This window comes from Palaemon carinicauda, chromosome 10 (genome assembly GCF_036898095.1).
Source record: "Palaemon carinicauda isolate YSFRI2023 chromosome 10, ASM3689809v2, whole genome shotgun sequence".
In the NCBI taxonomy this organism is placed as follows: Eukaryota; Metazoa; Arthropoda; class Malacostraca; order Decapoda; family Palaemonidae; genus Palaemon; species Palaemon carinicauda.
In genome coordinates this window covers 138,650,432-138,671,342 of record NC_090734.1, presented here as the reverse complement: position 1 = coordinate 138,671,342, position 20,911 = coordinate 138,650,432, and the positions used below count along the sequence as shown (strand labels likewise).

The window sequence follows — 20,911 nt, the reverse complement described above, 5'->3', positions numbered from 1 at the left end:
AAAGCCTTTGGTGTTCCCTGCTTGTAAGGAAGAGATGGAGAAGAATATGAGATCTGAGTTGTGCTAGGTTAGTAGTTGGCTTTTGGACACAAACTATGGAAGAAATGTCTTTCGTTATGTTCATTGATAAACCGGAAATGAGGCTCTTGAGTAGTCTAAGGGTTAAATCCTACTTGATGCCTGGGCAAGGGTACAACAGTTTTCCTGAAAAACCCGAGGACTCGAGTTTCTGGAGAGGGAAGACTGTTCACTGCTACTCCCGAGCCTAGACTAAACTTCCGAAAGGGAAAAGGCCAGAGTTTTTCAGTCTCAGACCTAGCTAGAGACTGAGTGACCACCTTCAAACACAGAGACTAAGCAGTTTCCTTGACAAAGGCAGATGAGGAGAACCACAATTCAATGCTGAGAGGCTCTGCCCCGCAAAGTATCCTCTCTACAGTGTCACTAGCAGAAGGGTAGTACCACCAGTACTTAGAGGAGGAACGCTGTTCCTATTCTGTGGCTCTGGTGATTGAGGAATTTGTTAAGTCTCAAAAGACTGCCGGATCGAATATCAAGTGCTTCAGTGACCTCTTCCTCCTTTTCTTTGGGGTTGCATAAGTGCTAGGAAGGAGCAGGCAACAAGAATAGGTGAATTAGTTAAGGTACCTAATGAATGGAAGAAAACGATCACCTGAAGAACGAGCTCAAGTTCAGATTCTGTGGTTCCTGTTTATGTGGCTACTAATCACATGTTTCTACACATTCTGCCTCAGAAGTCACAGCAAGGACTCAGCGAAAACAACGCAGGGAAGAAATCAAAAATTTTAAGTAATATGATATTTTAATTATAAAATAAATTTTTGAATATACTTACCCGGTGAATATATAATAGCTGAGCCTCTGGCGGCTCGACAGAAAAACACACAAAAACTTGCGAGCGATCGCTATGAAGGTTGCGGGTGTGCCCACTAGTGCCAACTATCGGCCAGATACCGCATATACATGTAAACAGACCCAATTTTTCTCATCCCGCTGGGTCTCTATCGGGGAGGAAGGGGGGGCCTTTAATTTATATATTCCCCGGGTAAGTATATTCAAAAATTTATTTTATAATTAAAATATCATTTTTAAATATTTAACTTAGCCGGTGAATATATAATAGCTGATTCACACCCATGGTGGTGGGTAGAGACCAGAGTTAATTAAGTTTACAGCGTATATGCTTAGAGTTTTTGACAGTTATATCATAACAAAACCCAAATATATAAAGGTACCTGGTAAGGAAGTCGACTTAGACGATTACTCTGCCTTATTAGTCTGTCTTCCTTACGAAGCCCAGCGATCCTCTTAGGACGCTGAAAGACTCCCAGAAGCTGAAGTATTAAGGGCTGCAACCCATACAACAGGACCTCATCAAACCCCTAATCTGGGCGCTCTCAAGAAATGACTTTGACCACCCGCCAAATCAATCAGGATGCGAAAGGCTTCTTAGCCTTCTGTACAACCCAAAAAACAATATTAAAAACATTTCAAGAGACAGATTAAAAAGGATATTGGAATTAGGGTAATGTAGTGGTAGAACCCTCACCCACTACTGCACTCGCTGCAACGAATGGACCCAGTGTGTAGCAGTCCTCGTAAAGAGTCTGGACATCTTTTAAGTAAAATGACGCGAACACTGACTTGCTTCTCCAAAAAGTCGCGTCCATAATACTTTGCAGAGATCTATTTTGCTTGAAGGCCACGGAGGTTGCTATAGCTCTAACTTCGTGCGTCTTAACCTTAAGCAAACATCGGTCTTTCTCATTCAAGTGAGAATGAGCTTCTCGTATTAAAAATCTGATAAAATATGACAAAGCATTCTTTGACATAGGCAATGATGGTTTCTTAACTGAGCACCATAATGCCTCAGATTTACCTCGTAATGACTTAGTACGAGCTAAATAGAACTTAAGAGCTCTAACAGGACATAATACTCTTTCCAGTTCGTTGCCTACGATCTCTGATAAACAAGGAATATCAAAAGATTTAGGCCAAGGACGAGAAGGCAGTTCATTTTTGGCCAGGAAACCAAGTTGAAGTGAACAAGTGGCTTTTTCTGTAGAAAAGCCGATGTTCTTACTGAAGGCATGAAGTTCACTGACCCTTTTAGCCGAAGCCAAGCACACTAGGAAAAGTGTCTTGAGGGTGAGATCCTTCAGGGAGGCAGAATGTAATGGCTCAAACCTGTCTGACATAAGGAACCTTAGGACCACGTCTAAGTTCCATCCAGGAGTTGCCAAACGACGTCCCTTAGAGGTCTCGAGAGACTTAAGGAGATCTTGGAGATCTTTATTGTTGGAAAGATCTAAGCCTCTATGTCGAAAGACCGAAAACAACATGCTCCTGTAGCCCTTAATCGTGGGAGCTGAAAGGGAGCGAACTTTTCTCAGATGTAAAAGAAAATCTGCGATTTGGGCTACAGAGGTACTGGACGAGGACACAGATGCTGACTTGCACCAGTCTCGAAAGACTTCCCACTTCGACTGGTATACTCTAATGGTAGAAGCTCTCCTCGCTCTTGCAATCACACTGGCTGCCTCCTTCGAAAAGCCTCGAGCTCTTGAGAGTCTTTCGATAGTCTGAAGGAAGTCAGACGAAGAGCGGGAAGGCTTTGATGGACATTCTTTACGTGGGGCTGACGTAACAGATCTACCCTTAGAGGAAGACTTCTTGGAAAGTCTACCAGCCATTGAAGTACCTCGGTGAACCACTCTCTCACGGGCCAGAGGGTAGCAACCAACGTCAACCTTGTCCCTTCGTGAGAGGCGAACTTCTGCAGTACCTTGTTGACTATCTTGAATGGTGGGAATGCATATAAGTCCAGAAGAGACCAATCCAGTAGAAACGCGTCTATGTGGATTGCTTCTGTATCTAGGACTGGAGAGCAATAGATTGGTAACCTTTTGGTCAACGAGGAGGCAAAGCGGTCTATGGTGGGTTGACCCCAAGTAGCCCAAAGACTCTTGCCCACGTCCTTGTGGAGGGTCCATTCCGTGGGTATCACCTGACCCCTCCAACTGAGACAGTCTGCCAAGACGTTCAAGTCCCCCTAGATGAATCTCGTCAACAGGGAAATGCCTCAATTTCTTGACCATAAGAGAAGGTCCCTTGCGATCTCGAGCAGCGTGAAGGAGTGTGTGCCTCCTTGCTTGGAGATGTACGCTAAAGCTGTGGTGTTGTCTGAGTTGACCTCTACCACTTAGTTTCGAAGAAGCTTTCGAATATCATCAAGGCCAAGTGGACTGCTAATAGCTCCTTGCCGTTGATGTGCATGCTCTTCTGACTTGAGGTCCACAGACCCGAGCATTCCCGACCGTCCAGGGTCGCACCCCAACCCAAATCCGACGCGTCTGAGAACAACACGTGGTTTGGGTTCTTGACTGCTAGGGATAGTCCCTCTCTCAGACTGATATTGCTGTCCCACCATTTCAGGCATGCCTTTACTGGTTCGGAGACTGGGAATGATACCGTCTCTAACGTCTTGTCCTAGTTCCAGTGAGAGGCTAGATGGAACCGGAGAGGCAGAAGGTGTAGTCTCCCTAGTGAGACAAACTGCTCCAGGGATGAGAGAGTCCCTACGAGACTGTTCCAACTCCTGACTGAACAAAGGTTCTCTTTTCAGCATTAGTTGGACTTCGAGCAGGGCTTGTTCTATTCGGGTGGCAGACGGAAAAGCCCGAAAAAACTGGACTGCGAATCTCCATCCCCAAATATAGAATAATCTGGGATGGGATCAGTTGGGACTTTTAGGTTGACCAAAAGTCCCAACTCCCTTGCCAGACTCAACGTCCAATGTAGATCCTGCAGACAGCGAAGACTGGACGATGCTCTGAGAAGCCAGTCGTCCAAGTACAGGGAGGCTCGGATCCCCGATAGATGGAGGGATTTTGCCACATTCCTCATGAGCCTCGTAAACACGAGAGGAGCAGGACTGAGGCCAAAGCACAGGGCTCGAAACTGGTACCCCACATTCCTGTAAACAAACCTCAGAAACGGTTGGGAATCCAGGTGTATAGGAATGTGGAAGTATGCCTCCTGAAGGTCGAGAGAGACCATCCAGTCGCCTTCCATTAATGCTGTCAAGACAGCCTGGTAGACTTCATCGTGAAGTTTGTCTTGACAATGAACACATTGAGCGCACTTGCCTCTTATGTACTCCTGCAGTGAACATGGCTGCCAGATCATTGGAGCCATCCCTGAGGGACTTGTTCTTGCAGAGAACGTGGCTGTCAGATCATTGGAGCCATCCCTGAAAGCCTTGTTTATGCATGACATAATTGTACAGCAAAACTTCAAACGCTCGAAAAAAAAAAATTCCTAACAGGAGATGGTCTAGCTCTGAAGTCGACCATAAAAACTTGGAGCGTCTCATGGCCAGGCGCCAGGGAGAGTCTATGAGGTTTGAGAAGTCTATCTGGGCAGAGGCAGGAACTCCCAAGCCGAGAACTTCTCCCTTGTCATATCAGACTCTCGCTCTTTAAGCCAGCTTAAAAGTAGGGAAAGCAAAGGCTGTCTCCCCCAAACTCCTCCTGGTGATTAACCAGTCGCCTAGCAAACGTAAAGCTCTCTTAGAAGAGCGAGAGAGCACTAGCTTATAAAACAACGGCTTCGAAGTAGCTAGGCCTAGTGTAAACTCTGACGTTTAGGCGAACGAGGAGCAGCAGTTACAAAAAGATCCGGACAAAGATCCTTAAAAATCAGCATGATTTATTTAAAGTTCATAGAGGGCTGAGCAGCTTTATGCTCCCCTCCGTCTGACAGAGTCCTCAAGGGAATATCAGTAGGAGGGGGAACAGCAACTTCCTCATCTGAAGGAACCTTGTCCGACAATAGCCGAGTCTCAAGCAAGGGAGAGACCTGCCGTGGTGGCAATGCTTGACAAGCAGAGTCCACACGCAAAGGAGCAACAGTAGCAGTCAAGGACGCTATGTCATGTAACTGCTTAAAGGACTGACCAGTAACAACAACAGGTGCGGGAGGACGTTCGACGTCAACTCGAGACTGCCTTGACTGCTTAGACTGAGCAGTCAAAACAACTCTTGACTGCGGTGCTTGACGCTCAACGTCAAAACAAGTCAACTATGCTGGTTGGTGAACGTCCTGAACGTCAACAAGAGCAAGCGGCAGCGGCTGAACGTCCACAAGCGGCTGAGAGTCAACACGGGACTGCATCGAGTGAGGCTCTACAAAACACGATTGACGTGACTTTGTAACGTCAATGTCAACAGGACGAGCAAAGGCTCGTTTGGGCGGCTGACGGCCAAGATCTCGATCAGCTAAGCGGCGAGGATCATCGTGAACCTGCTCAACAGAATAGTCCGTCATAAGAGAGGCAAGCTTATTCTGCATGTCTTGCTGTACAACCCATTTAGGATCAACGGGAATGGTTGCGGTAAGAGACGAGGGTAACGTCTGTGACTGCAAAACCTTGCCTACAAAAAGACTCTCGGAGCCTGTGTTACGCTTTTGTTTAGGCGGCGAGCAGTCTTCCGATGACTGCATAGGGACAGAGCTGTCCTAATGGTTAAAACCAGGATGCTGGACCTGTCCTGAAAGGACTGACTTTCGCTTAAAGGGCCTCGAAACCTTGTTCCACGGTTTCTTATGCGAAAAGCCTTCGGATGACGAGGAGAAAATCGTCTCGGTCGTCTTATGGTAGGGGCGGTGTTGATGAGACACGCCTGAAACCATAGAGGGAACGTCTGTTCGCTGATCAAGTCCTCTCGAACCCATAAGTCGTACGACATTACTTCTCCCCTGGGCTTGGGAGCTTGCAAGAGGTCTCGGACTAGGCGAACGAAAGGCACGAACAGATGAACCCTCGGTCGCAACACTGATAACACTTTGCGCAATTATCACTTTATCACTACGATTTTCTGTTTTGCACTTACTTCACTGAAATTGAATTTTTCAACAATTCACATTAGGTATGAATAAAACTGATTTCTACCTGAAGCATGCAATTCTACCCTCATCAAAAGGTTATAATTGCGAAATCAGTCGTATAATGTAAGCACATTAATACAAGCAAAAAACAGTAAACATATATTAAGATAAAAAGATCAGTGGCTGGGAAGGAGACTAAACACTAGTTCATTCAAAAATACGTTTTCAATCTCTCACCGTACAGTGCCTTGGGACGAGAATAAAAACTAAAAACGTTTTATCCTTTCTCCCCGTACAGAGACTAGGGACGAGAGTAAAAAACTGACTCGAGAACAACGTTACTCGCTTGGGACGAGAATAAAGATCGGAACGTTCTCTCTTCTCTCTCTCTCTCTCTCTCTCTCTCTCTCTCTCTCTCTCTCTCTCTCTCTCTCTCTCTCTCTCTCTTGATTTCGCACCGAAGAGAAGAGCCCACTTACCTTTCGTCAATAAACAGGTTATTTGACCAAAGGAAAAAACTGAAAGGTTTTTCAATTAACAAGTTCCTTTAAAATAGTATTTAAAACATTTAAGCTTTGAAAGAAGAATGAACAAAACGTCAGAATCGATTTACTCTTTCTGCAAAGTGAAACCGTGATACTCTCTCTCTCTATCGTAACGATAGAGCGCAAACTGCGTAGCATAAATAAACTAAACGTTAGTTCATCTTTGAAACAGTACGAAGACTATTCAAAGAAAATCTTTCATAAAATATCTACTAAAAAATATTCATTTAATAAGTTTTAAATCATTTGCTCTGTAAAAGTTATTTACGATTGAAAGGGCTCAACGTTGTTTAACTTTGGTTTCCAAGTTAGGACCGCCTACTCTCGGATTAGAGGAGGAATAGGAAAGGTCGCATATAAACAAATCATTAAAATTTATCTTGATGTTTATTATAAATGGAAAGCTAATCGAAGAGGCCTAATAAAGGCGGTTGAGATATAAAATACTGTATATAGAGGAAAATCTATAATTAATTTATAACGTGATAAGATAATTGCTAAAAGCCTAAAACACACTTCCGTACTAAGGGAAGGGTCGGCCATTTAAAAGTGAAAGAAAGTCCAAAAAAACAATCCAAAGTCATCAAAAATTAAATCTATCCAAAAACGAGTTCAAGATTTAAGTTCAAGATAAAACACCTGCACTGCGAAAGCTCAAACCAAAAGGAAGTACTTCACCAAATATGTTGAGAAAACTCCAGGTTATACAGCGAGTATTGATACGTCTTGTCGTTAAGGCCGACAGAGAAAAATTGGGTCTGTTTACATGTATATGCGGTATCTGGCCGATAGTTGGCGCTAGTGGGCACACCCGCAACCTTCATAGCGATCGCTCGCGAGTTTTTGTGTGTTTTTCTGTCGAGCCGCCAGAGGCTCAGCTATTATATATTCACCGGCTAAGTTAAATATTTAAAATTGTATTTTTCCTAACATACTTACCGAGAACTACTTTCTTAGGAGGTACCTGGAATCTCCTCTCAACCGACCAGAGTTTTGTGTAGTCTACCCTACTTCCGTTTTCTGTGGGGATTAACTCAGCCATAAGAAGAATGTGCCCTGAGGCTATTCCCGAGCCAGGTCGGTGTTAGCTTAGAAGAGTCATGCAGATCAATGACAACGCTGTCATGGAAAAGAAGCCACAACAGCACAACCAAGTGAATATGTCCTTAATGCCTTCAAATATTGGCAAACACTGAAGGAAAGTAGTGTAGTTCCCCTCCCTTTTACTCTTGGAAGTGAGGGAACTTTTTCCGACATAGCACCAGCAATACCCAAGAAAAACCAAGTTCCTTAGGGTCATGACATAGCACCAGTGATATCTAAGGAAAACAAAGTTTCTTAGGTTCATGTTGTAATGTGGCCATAAACGAGGGATAGAACAGCAACAGACATGCCATCCGGCAGAAAAAGTATGTTAGATAACGGTAAGTAGCACATACAACTGTAACAATTACAGTTATCAGTTGAAACTACATACTGTACAGTATCTTTGGCTTTTTCCATTAACATTGCTCAAACAAGACTGCCTGCAAGACCATTTATTCAATCTGAAAGTAAAGAATGAAACAGGCAGATGAGGATGCCGAGAAGTAAGTCTGTACTTTCAGGCGGCTGAAGTCAAAGTGAAGGTTACACTACCTTGCGGGGTGGCATGGCCGTATCCACCAACCCCCAGTAACTACCTCACTGAAAGTCATAATCCCATTAAAGGACGAAGGTTTGTATTACGTGTGGGAGCAAAGGATAAAAGTTAATTAGTTCAGTTCCTCAGGGGTTCTTAATCTATTTCTCACTAAAGTACTCCCTTTCACTTTTAATCATTATCTCTTCAATCTCATACTGGATAAACAAATTTAAATCATAATAATTTAACATTCAGTTGATAACTACCATGAAATCCCACTTATTCTCTCTCAAAAAGCATTTTGAGAACCCCTGCTTCAGGCAATAATTCCTCAAGACACTAACCTCAAGTAACTATCTGATGCCAGGAGTGCAATGTAATTATGATCTAATGACCCCGGGTGCCAAGCAGCTGATACCACCTCCAGCTTTGGATGACACAGGAAGAATCGTTCTGCAATGTATTCCACTCTGAGAAAAAAAAAAAATGTTACAAAAAAAGATAAAATTCCATAAGGCACAATTGAAATCAGATTTTGCCCACAGAACATCATGACTGTACAGAAAGTGTTTTTTACACACTTTACACTGACCTATCTTGAGAAATTAGTAAGGTTTGGATTGGTGACTAATATTTCAGTTAATCTTATAAAAATGAACATAAATATAGAAAGCAAATAAAGATGACAAATTCAGAGATAATTTGTATTTTTCCTAACTATACAAACCTTAGCTATCTAATATGGGTAATTACTTTCGGTGTAGCTGAAAGGATGAGCCATTAGAATTTTAACGAGGGTTTATTACCCCACGGCTAGTTAGCAGGGGTTAGGGAGGGTAGCTTGCTACCCTTCCCCCTCACACACCTGTGTGCTATGTTCGCTTTGCTTAGAGGTAGGACTTCACGGGGGATAGGGCTGGCGGGCAAGTTTGATTAAATAGCTAAGGTTTGTATAGTTAGGAAAAATACAAATTATCTCCGAATTTGTCATTTGTTCCGTAACTGAAATACAAACCACGGTATTTAATATGGGTGACTCACCCCTTAGGAAGGGTGGAAAAAGTCCCAGCCATACTGGCTTTTGGCTTTTGCTCGGGGACTCATTATCTGAGTGTGTCAGCACTCAACAATAAAGAGTCCCTGCATTTCGCTCGCACCTTGCTATGCAAGGGCTGCGGCCTACATAAGCTGTGTGTGAAGGATTGTGTGACTCCTCCTAGGAAGTTGACCTGAAGCTCTTTAGATGGAAACTTTAGGCTAGGACTCTCCCAATACCACCTCGTCAGGGTATTGGAACATGACAGTATTAACTTAATACTAGGAACACAAGGGAACAGGGTTTACTTGCAGTGATTTGAGGTCACCTGTGCAGAGAACCCAGGATGCTGCTTTCCCCAAGAGAGGGGAGGAAGAAGAAAAGAATAAGGGCCAGACATACCTTTTCTTTCATGCAGACTAAACCGGGTAACAATGCCCTCAACCCTCTGCTACTTGTCCATTAAGAAGCCCGAGGTTTAAACCAGCATTTGTGCAGCCAAACAGGGCCGATAGAGAACGTATTGAGCCTCCTGTGGGTCATTTCTTGCAGGTAGTGGGCTGTGAAGGTCGTTTGACGCTTGTAGAACCTGCGTCATTGAGAAGTTCTTTTTGAAGGCCAGGGACGTAGCTACACCCCTGACATCATGAGTTCTAGGGCGACGTGATGGAGGAGGGTCAGGATTCAGGGACAGATGGATTGTCTTTTCAATCCATGCTGAGATGGTGTTCTTGGTAACCCTCCTCTTCGACCTCCCAGTGCTAACAAACAATGCCTGCACTTGGGGGACGAACTGCAGCTGTTCTTTTCAGATAAAGCCTCAGGCTCCTTACTGGGCACAGTAGGAGATGGTCTGGGTCATCTGTTACGGAACGAAGACTCAAAATCCGGAAGGAGTCGAACCGAGGGTCTGGCACTCATGGATTCTGAGTCTTAGCAATAAACTCAGGGACGAAGCTGAACGTTACCTCCCCCCATCCCCTTGAATGGGCGATGTCATACAAGACACCATGAAGTTCACTAACTCGCTTGGCTGACGCCAAAGCTAGTAGGAACACCGTCTTCCAAGTCAGGTGGCGATCTGAAGCCTAGCGTAATGGTTCGTAAGGAGGTCTCTTAAGAGACCTGAGAACTCGAACCACGTTCCATGGAGGAGGTCTCACTTCAGACTGAGGGCAGGTAAGTTCATAACTTCGTATGAGTAGGGAAAGTTCCAGCGAAGAAGAAATGTCCATTCCTTTGAGCCTGAAGGTTAAACTTAAGGTTGAGTGATAGCCTTTCACTGCAGAGACTGAAAGGCGCATTTCTTCTCGCAAGTACACGAAAAACTCCGCTATTGCTGGATTAGTGGCATCGAGTGGAGAGATACCCCTTCCACGACACCAACCACAGAAAACTCTCCACTTTGACTGGTAGACCCCTGCGGATGACTTTCGCAGGTGTCCAGACATCCGTTCCGCAACTTGTTGCGAAAATCCTCTCTCTGCGAGGAGATGCTGGATAGTCTCAAGGCGTGAAGCCGAAGCGAAGCTACGGCTTTGTGAAAGATGTTGGCGTGTGGTTGTTTGAGTAGCTCATGTCGCGGAGGGAGTTCTCTCGGAGGCTCCGTAAGGAGTTGCAGAAGGTCCGGAAACCTTTCCGCGTGATGCCACAGCGGAGCTATGAGGGTCATCGAGAGATTGACCGATATTCTGGTCTCGTTGAGTACCCTCCTCATCAGACAGAACGGTGGAAAGGCGTGTACGTCGATGTTGTCCCACCGTTGTTGGAAAGCATCTTGCCAGAGAGCCTTGGGATCCGGGACTAGGGAGCAGTACAGCGGCAGTTTGAAGTTCAACGCTGTCGCGAACAGATCCACAGTCGGGGAACCCCACAGAGTCAGGACTTTGTTGGCTACTTGACGATCCAAAGACCACTCGGTACTCACTATCTGAGACGCTCTGCTCAGACTGTCGGCGAGCACATTCCTCTTGCCTGGAATGAAGCGAGCCGATAGTGGAATTGAGTGGACTTCGGTCCATCTGAGTATCTCTACTGCAAGATGGGATAGCTGTTCTGAAAAGGTACCTCCCTGCTTGTTGATGTAAGCCACTAATGTGGTGTTGTCGCTCATTACCACCACAGAGTGACCCGCCAGGTGATGTTGGAACTGTTGAAGGGCCAGAAATACAGCTTTCATTTCTAGCAGATTTATATGGAGGCACTTTTCTGATTCTGACCACAGGCCTGAGGTCCTGTGGTTCAGAATGTGGGCCCCCCACCCATTCTTTGAGGCATCCGATAACAGCATCAAATCCGGGGGGAGGACAAGAAGATCCACTCCCTTTCGTAGGTTCTTGTCTGCCACCCACCACTGAAGGTCCGTCCGTCCCGCGAGACCCATAGGGATCAAGAGGTCCGGGGAATCGTGTCATTGACTCCACCGAGACTTGGGTCGCCACTGCAGAGATCTCATTCTGAGACGACCGTTGGGAACTAGACGGGCCAAGGATGAGAGATGGCCGAGGAAACGTAACCACGACTGGGCTGGGAGTTCGTCTCGTCAGAGGAAAGGACTTGCGACCTTCCTCAGCCTTGCTATCCTGTCGTCTGATGGGAAGGCTTTGTGGAGATTGTTGTCCAATATCATGCCTAGATATACCAGTCTTTGGGTAGGAAGCAGAGAAGACTTCTCGAGATTTACCACGATCCCTAGATCTTGGTAAATTCCCAGAAGTTTGTCTCGGTGTCGAAAAAGGGTTGACTCCGAGTCTGCTAGGATCAGCCATTCGTCCACATAACGGAGGAGACGGATGCCAATCCTGTGTGCCCACGAAGATATTAGGGTGAACGTGAAAACCTGAGGTGCTGTGGAGAGACCGAAACACAGCACCTTGAACTGGTAGATCTTGTTGTCTAGGCAGAATCTTAAGTACTTCCTTGAAGATGGATGGATTAGGATCTGGAAGAACGCGTCTTTCAGATCCAGTGTAGACATGAAGTCTCGCGGTCTCACTGCGAGTCTGACTGTGTCTGCCGTCTCCATGCTGAACGGGGTCTAATTGACAAACCTGTTCAGAGCTGAGAGGGCGATGACTGGTCTCCAGCCTCCAGACGCCTTCTTTACAAGAAAGAGTCGACTGAAGAAGCCTGGGGACCTGTCGACGACCTCTTGGAGAGCGCCCTTCTTCAACATGGTCTCGACTTCTGCCCGAAGGGCTTGCCCCCTTGTCGATCCCATGACAAGAGAGCTCAACAACACTGGATTCGCTGTCAGGGGAGGGAGAGATGTTATGAACGGGACGCAATATCCTTGACTGATCACGGAGATCGTCCAGGAATCGGCTCCGAGTTGCTGCCACCTGTCTGCGCAACTTTGAAGGCATCCCCCCACTGGTGGACATGCAGGGGGATTGCCAATCCTGGCGTTTGCGGCCTCGGCCACTCCCCCTAGGATTTTTCCCTTCCCTGGAGGACTTTTTGCCTTTCTTGTCTTTGACAGGAAAGGGCTGCTTCGACACCGTTGCCTTTGCTGCTACTGCCAGTTTTGTCGTCTTTGTAGGACGAGGTTGTTGAGGTCCTGGAGGTTTATAGGTCTTTGATGTTAAAGCCCTATGAAGGAGGGAGTCCTGGTTGGACTTCCTCCACCTCTCAGCCGCCTGCTCTACATCTTTCGGCTCAAACAGACTACTCCCCAAAAGGGAGGAATATCTGAGCCTACTGACCTCGGTGCTGGGGACCTTCGTGTTAAATCTTTCAGACACCATATCTCGGCGTTTCAGGATAGAATTAGCCCACAAGTTCGAGACTTGGTGGTCTAGAAACTCGATGGTACAAGTGCCTGAAAGATTGATTGATTGATTTAAAGTTTTCAGGCATCCTGACATCTGAGGTCATTGACGCCGGAAACATTTAATTTATGTATACAAAAATAAAAGATAAAATAAAATAAAAAATAAAAGAGTATTCAATTAAAATCATAAAAGTTGAATGTAATAAAAGTTAAATATTTTTCAGGAGACCTGCTTCTGAAATAAATCTAAAAATGCCACTTGCATGGTAGGACACATCATTTCCAAGAATCTTGGCAAGGATGAACCTGCCACCCTCACCTCGAGCCTCAAACAAATATCTATTCCGCAAGTTGTTATAATTGGGGCATTCGGTCAACAAATGCCTTACTGTTAGAGGTACTACACAGTCGTCACAATATGGTTGGTGTTGGCCCTTCAGCAAAAACTCGTGTGTAAACCGAGTGTGACCAATACGGAGACGACAAAGAGACGTCTCCCATTTTCGGGGCATCATATTATACCTCCAAGGAGATATGTCATTTGTTATCTCTCGCATTTTATTGCCATCTTGACTATCCCATTGCTGTTGCCATTTATTGCAAACCAATTTCTTGATGTCAGGTAAGAAATCATCACAGGGAATGGGATACCTTCTTGGCAGCAACTCTGATGCAGCCTCCTTAGCCAGTGAATCTGCCTTCTCATTCCCAGACACACCTACATGTGCTGGAACCCAACAAAATTGAACTGTTATACCTCTCCGTCCAATTATGAAAAGCCATTCTAAAATCTTTAAAACTAAAGGGTTATTAGAATTAAAAACTTCCATAGCTTGAAGGACACTCCTTGCATCACTAAAAATTGTAAAATTACCCTCCTTCTCCAACGCTATTTTCTCAATAGCGGTTAATATGCCATACAGTTCGGCAGTAAATATGGAAGCGGTCAGAGGAAGTGCACCTCTACAATTAAAACCATTACTATGTACTCCAAATCCAACGCCAGCATCAGATTTGGAGCCATCAGTATAGATAAAAGTTGATCCTCTATGTTCTCTAACATGTTCATTAAAAAGAGACCTGGCTTCTAGGTCTGACATATTCTTCTTATCTCCAATAAAATATTTACAAAAAGATATCTCTGGTAACTTCCATGGAGGCGTTGGTGATACCTTGAATGGAAGTACCTTATTTCTAATTAAATCCAGACTATTTAATAATCGTTTCACCCGAAAGCCATAAGGTTGAGGAGATTTTGGGTGCAACTCAAAGTATGATGCGTGTCTTACAAGGCTTGCAGTCTGAAAGGCGAGAGAGTTAGGGAGTCTTTGCAATCTAAACCAATACCGAAGAATGGAAGACATTCGGTATAGGTCTAGAGGTAACTCTCCAGCATCAACAAGGAGACTTGGGATAGGCGAGGTTTTAAAAGCTCCAGTAGACAATCTAATACCTGCATGATGTATCGAGTCTAATATTTTTAACCGGCTTGGGGTGGCTGAAGAATATACCTCACAACCATAACTAATTTTGGAAAAAATCAAGGCCTTGTATAATTTTAAAATAGTATTGCGGTCTGCCCCCCACGATGTATGGGACAATACTTTTAAGATATTCAGAGCTTCAACACATTTAGCTTTTAATGCTTTTAAGTGAGAAACCCATGTCAGCCTACAATCAAATATCAAACCTAAAAATTTAGCTTCTCTTGCACATGGTATCCGTTGACCTTTAATGTATATATCCGGGTCTGGGTGTACTCCCCGGATACGACAAAAATGGACAACGGTAGTTTTACTTGTCGAGAACTTAAATCCATTCATGTCAGCCCACTGGATAATTTTATCAATAGAGTGTTGGATTTTTCTCTCAACCATTGCCATTCTAGTGCCAGCAAATGATATTGAGAGATCATCCACAAATAATGTTGAGAGAACATCCTGGGGAATGGCTTTGGATATCCCATTAATTGCTAGTGCAAAAAGGGTTACACTCAGCACACTACCCTGAGGAACTCCTTCTTCCTGGCACTTACTCTCAGATAGTGTTTCCCCAACTCTCACTTGAAAAACTCTACGTGAAAGAAATGCCTGAATAAATAGTGGCAGCTCTCCTCTCAATCCCAATTCATGAATGGTTTTAAGTATACCATATCTCCATGTGGTATCATATGCCTTTTCAAGGTCAAAAAATACTGTAACATGGTGCTGTTTGGAAGCAAAGGCTTCACAAATAGAAGACTCTAGTCGTATCAACACATCAGTCGTTGAGTGCATTTTTCGGAATCCACATTGAATCGGTGATAAAATACCTTTCTTTTCAAGGTACCACATCAGCCTTGCATTGACCATCTTCTCCATGATTTTACATAAACAAGATGTCAATGCAATAGGACGATAGTTTGCTGCTAAAAACTTGTCTTTACCGGGTTTTAAAAAGGCTAAAATAATGGCTAGTTCCCAAACACTTGGGTAACTATGATCATGCCATATTCTATTAATAATACTTAAAATAAATAGTTTTGTATTAAAATGTACATGTTTAATCATTGCATATGGAATTCCATCGGGTCCAGGGGCTGTATCGTTGCAATGAGCAAGTGCGGAATCAAATTCTCTTTCAGTGAAAGGAGAATTATACGACTCTTCCCTTCTTGTTGCAAAATTTAAAATTTTCTTTTCTTCAGCGCTCCTATACTGGTGACCAGGGGCTCCTTCACACTTGCTGGATACATTTGAAAAATGATTAGCCAGGGCATTGCTAACTTCCTTTGCTTCAGTTACATACTGGCCATTCACCTTCAACACTGGTGGTGGGTTGGGGGTGAATTTGCCAGCTATCTTTTTTACTTTCCTCCACACAGAAGATGGTGGTGTTCTACTGTTAATGGAGGAAACAAAAGACATCCATGACTGGCGCCTTGCTTCTTTCATGGCACGACGGAACTGTGCTCTACATTTCTTGTACATAATTAAATTCTCATCAGTTCTGCGTCTACGCAATCGTGTTAAAGATCTTCTTGTGGCTCTGTGCAGGGCAGTTAGTTCTGAAGACCACCACGGGACTGGTCGTCGTTTGAATAACCCTGTTGTTTTTGGAATTGAATTGACTCCTGCTGTATGGAGAGTTCCATTCAGTAAGTCTATGGCATCATCGATATTTTCAACTTGTCCTGCATCCCCCTTAATTTCGCTTAGCTCACGAAATTTACCCCAGTCCGCCTTGTCAAGATTCCATCGTGGCGATCCCTGTAAAGGTGGACCATTGTTGGTGTTTATAATGATTGGTGCGTGATCACTAGTATGCCAATCATCTAATGTTCTCCAATCGAAGTCTATTAGGCAATTAGAGCTTACGATTGCTAGGTCAATACATGACAGGGTACCTGTCTGGACATGAAAGTGTGTGGGCTCTCCTGTATTAAGGAGTCCCACATCTTCATTTTCCACAATTGATGATATGATATTTCCCCTCGTGTTTGCTAAAACATCACCCCACAAAGGATGTCTACCATTCAAATCTCCAAGTAAAAGAAAAGGTTGAGGGAGTTGTTGAATCACCTCCACTAAGTTGTCATACAAAATGTTATCATTTGGAGGCAAGTACAGAGAACAAATTGTATATTTTCGCCCTATGTCGATCTGTACAACCACTGCCTGCAGAGGTGTACGAATAGACAGAGAAACTTGGGGAACATCTCGACGAACGTATATGAGACTTCCGCCATGGCTCCCCACTTGGTGATCATATGGTGTCCTATAACTAATGTATTCGCGAGGACATGGGGTATTATGATCAAGTTTGCTCTCCTGTAGACAAATAATTATGGGGGAATGCTCATGAATAAGGAGCTTAAGTTCTTCATATTTGGCCCTTAAACCCTGACAATTCCATTGCAAAATGGAGGAAAAAACTATGGTTTATAATTTGGTAGACCCCTTGGATGGAGTCTTCCCATTAGCAGTTTTTGATCTAACACTATTTTTAGGTGGTTTTATTAAAGAAGGTCTTGATAGATTGGGTTTAGAATTTATGATTTTCTTTTTGTCTTTTTGATCTGATTGTTGAGGAGGTTGGTGGACCTCCACTTGAATTTCCGATTTATTTAAATTGACTTCCAGATCAGAAATATCAACAGACAAATCATCATATTTATTTGACGTCGTAATTTTGATATTTCTTATGGAAGGGGGTGAGAGAGATGGAGGTCTCTCTCTTTTCCGATTAGTAGGTTTTGAGCTACCAGGTTTTTGCACCTTCCCCAATACAGGTGCACCTGGTAACTTAGTGTCAGGTGGCATCTCCATCAAATCAGGCAAGGACATGGCCTGGGAGAGGTTAGTACTAATGTTAGTAATGGGGGACGAAGGATGTACAGAAATGGGCAATGACCCATTTTTAATACGCTGTGGCAAAGCCTCAGAAGGCAATACGATTACTTTGTCATGCAGTACTTTATCATCAGAGGTTGTATTTCTTTTCTTAGAATTACTGGCAGTGCTAGGTGGGGTTGCTGTCTCCTGTGGTAAATTTACCTTTGATTTTAAGGCCTTTGCATAGCTGGTTGATTTATTCAACATTCTTTTTGCATGTCCCACACTTATGTGTTCTAAACTTGATTTGTTTAGGGCAGCTTCCTCCAACTTATACAGTTCGCATATCCTATCAGTTGATTTATGATTCAAATTGCAATTTGAACACCTGGCCTCAAGTGTACATTCTCCATGATAAGTTTTGGAGCAAATACCACACATTTTTCCATTTTTGCAAACTTTGGATGGGTGTCCAAATTTAAAACAATTAAAACATTGCAGGGGCTTTTGTTTGAAAGGTCGAACTTTAATCCTTTCATTTTCAATAAAAATATGGAAAGGTACATCAGCATCCTGGAAAGTAAGTATAATCATTGAAGTTCCAGGAACCTTATGCACTTTCCATACATTTAATGGACACATAGAAAGTATCTCCTCCTCTGTAAATTCGTATAGGTCCTTATTAAAGACCACTCCCCTTCCATAACTAAAATTTAGATGAGGTTTCATTTCCAATGTAATTTCATCACTGCCTGTCTGTAAGTTAGACAGTATTGCAGACTGAGTCGAAGATTTGGCATGGATGAGATAACTGTTCTTCCCAAAACGAGATATATCTCCAGGTGCTATGGTTCCTACTTTTTTTTGGATAAACTTACATATCTTAAAATAATTCCCTATTATCCCTTTAGGTTCAGCTAAGAGCCACATAGGTGGTTTGGGTTTTCTCTGTGAAGGCATGGGTACATTTCTATCTTTTTCAAACCAATCAGCAGGTTTGTACACATCCAATTCCTTTGGGACCTTATCACAAAGAGCTCCCATGATGTTCAATTCGTTAATTTTGATACTACTAATATTACTTATGGCATTAAACGCTTCATCATGACTTTCAAAAGATATCCAAGAGTCCCATTTTTCATCTCCAAGTCGCATCCGTATTTCCTTTATCAATCCATAGCACTCAAATGCTCTATATATATCATCATAATTTGTCTCTAATGGGATTTGGGAAACATGAAGGAATTGTAGTTTCCCTGTGTTACCCAAATTGCTAGATTTTTTAACATCAGTAGAGTGGTCCTTTTTAGTTCGAAGGTCGTCAACAGAGTTTTCCTTAATTTCAGTAGCAGAAGTCGTCAACAGTGCCGGGGGGGAGTCAGCAAATCCAGGGGATGGGGAGTCAGTATTTGAAGGGTCCATATTTAAGGGAGGGATTTTCAGGTTTTTTGTTGTTTTGTTGGGGTACCTGCTTGAGAATTATAAGAAAGTATCATACGTTGGAAAGGAAATTTGCATTCGCCACTATCGGCACAATGAGAGTATATTTCCCTGATGGTCCACTCCATACCCTACCCGAAGGATAGCATCAAAACAGATATAGAGGCACAGGTGTAAGCTAAACCCGCCTGTTAGGACTGAGACCAAAGTAATATGGAATCATCCTCCCCATATCTGTAATGATGGGCTTCCGGCCAAAAGCCAAGAGTCCCACCTCAAGGATTGGATCCCCCTGGATTCCGATGACCCAACCCTTGAGAGTAGTTCCGCCAAAAAGGTCCAAACCATCTTTGGGATGGCTGAGATCATCCAATACTCTCATATATAGCTTTGAATGCGAATACCTCCCAACCGTGATCCCTTCTCCCATTCATCTAAGCAGGCAGTAATAACGAATGTGGAAATATCCACGCCATTTAAATAAAATAGAAAAAAAAATAGATAAAAAAATAAATGAACAAATAAAATAAATAAATATATATATATGCATACATCCACATATATATATATAACTAAGAAAAATAATAATCATAGAGATAGGACAGCAAGATGAAAGAAAGGAAATTTGATAAAATTAGGAGAAGGTCGAAGTAATATTAAGCAGAAGAAAAAGATGAAAGAGAGAAATTTAGATTCGAACTGGGGGAGCAATTTCCCGAAGTTCGAGAGCCCTCTTGCCCGTCACCAAGATTCAGCACGGGAATGAAATGCCGTGCTGAAGCTCAATGACTTCATCAAGGCATTCTCTCATTAAGAGGGGTGCCTGAAAGAAGGAAGGTCTCCAAGGACTTCCTTGTACTCTCCTTAGACAAGTCCTCGGATCGTATCAGGATGCCAAGAGACCCTAGCCAGATATCCAGCCACGAAGTTGCCTGCATGGCACACTTCACTACCTTCTCCTAGCTGAGGATCTCCGAGGCCGAGAACGACACTGGCCGGTTGGAGAGTCTCTCAAGAGGGACTCCCCTGGAGAGCTCTTCCACCGAGTGGTGAAGGGGAAGAGCTAAACAGGACTCCTCCATGATCTCCATGATCTTGAAGTACCTCCTCTGGTGAACACGAGGAGGTGGGAGGAGTTTGTTTCCGGCACTGGAACGGCTGGAGGAGGCAAGCTCGGAGAGCTGGCTCTCGACCTTATCTCTGGCACTCTTAACCCCCTGGGACCAAGGCAAAGCCGCGCTGGCTTTAGGGGGCTTCTGGGTACCAAAGACTCGGTCCAGAACCGTGTCCTTGCCCTCTCGAGGAGGAATCTCTGGATCTGCGAATCCGTTGAGGTTCCTCATCAGAGTCAGAACTTGCCCGAAGGCATGTTCCGACTCTTGCGGCTCTCCTCCTGATGGACTAGCAGCAAGGTCTCCAGTCCCCAAAGGCTCCTCTTGGGGGGACTCGTGGACGTTCTCTGCGGGCTTAGCTGACTCTGGTCTGATGCTCAAAGATGATTTCGGAATTGTCTTGGAGTCCTCTGACTCCCTCCTGGGAGAGATGCAGGATTCCAACAAAGATGGTATGGGGCTCTTCTCTACCTCCACCCGGGAAGACTTCTCAGCGCGAGGTGGGGTTTTCCCATTGGTGCGATGGGAGAACGCCTCACCTCACGTTAATCCCCTGAGGACGGGAGATCCTCGTCCACAGGGGAGGGAGAGAAAGTTTGGGGGGGGGAGAAAGCTATCCTTACAGACTTCCGTGGAGCCAGTTTTGCCCTAGGAGAAGTTACCACGTTGTCCACTCCTCTCTTCCTCTTCAGGGGGGCCGAGATTGCCACTGATTTGAGGCCTAGTTCAGAGAAATGTTATTTTTATAATAAAATAAATTTTTGAATATACTTACCCGGTGATTATATAAGCTGCAACTCTGTTGCTCGACAGAAAACTCTACGTTAAAAATCCGCCAGCGATCGCTATACAGGTAGGGGGTGTACATCAACAGCGCCATCTGTCGGGCAGGTACTCAGTACTCAATGTAAACACAGAACTCAATTTTCTCCTCGGTCCACTGGGTCTCTATTGGGGAGGAAGGGAGGGTCCTTTAATATATAATCACCGGGTAAGTATATTCAAAAATTTATTTTATTATAAAAATAACATTTTTCAATATTAAACTTAGCCGGTGATTATATAAGCTGATTCACACCCAGGGGGGTGGGTAGAGACCAGCAATAATTGTTTACATTATTATGAGCTAAGGATTTTTTATTTCATTTTAGCAGTTATT

The 20,911-nt window shown here is 44.0% G+C and overlaps 1 protein-coding gene across 1 annotated transcript in view; it reads right to left on the bottom strand.

Annotated features, from left to right (window-relative positions):
- The window catches only part of mbo (Nuclear pore complex protein Nup88), a 122,539-nt gene that overhangs the window by 51,292 nt on the left and 50,336 nt on the right, over positions 1 to 20,911 (bottom strand). The window contains exon 3 of the mRNA XM_068381986.1: positions 8,424 to 8,549. Coding sequence (XP_068238087.1) covers positions 8,424 to 8,549 — 126 coding nt within the window. The remainder of the gene's footprint in view (positions 1 to 8,423; positions 8,550 to 20,911) is intronic.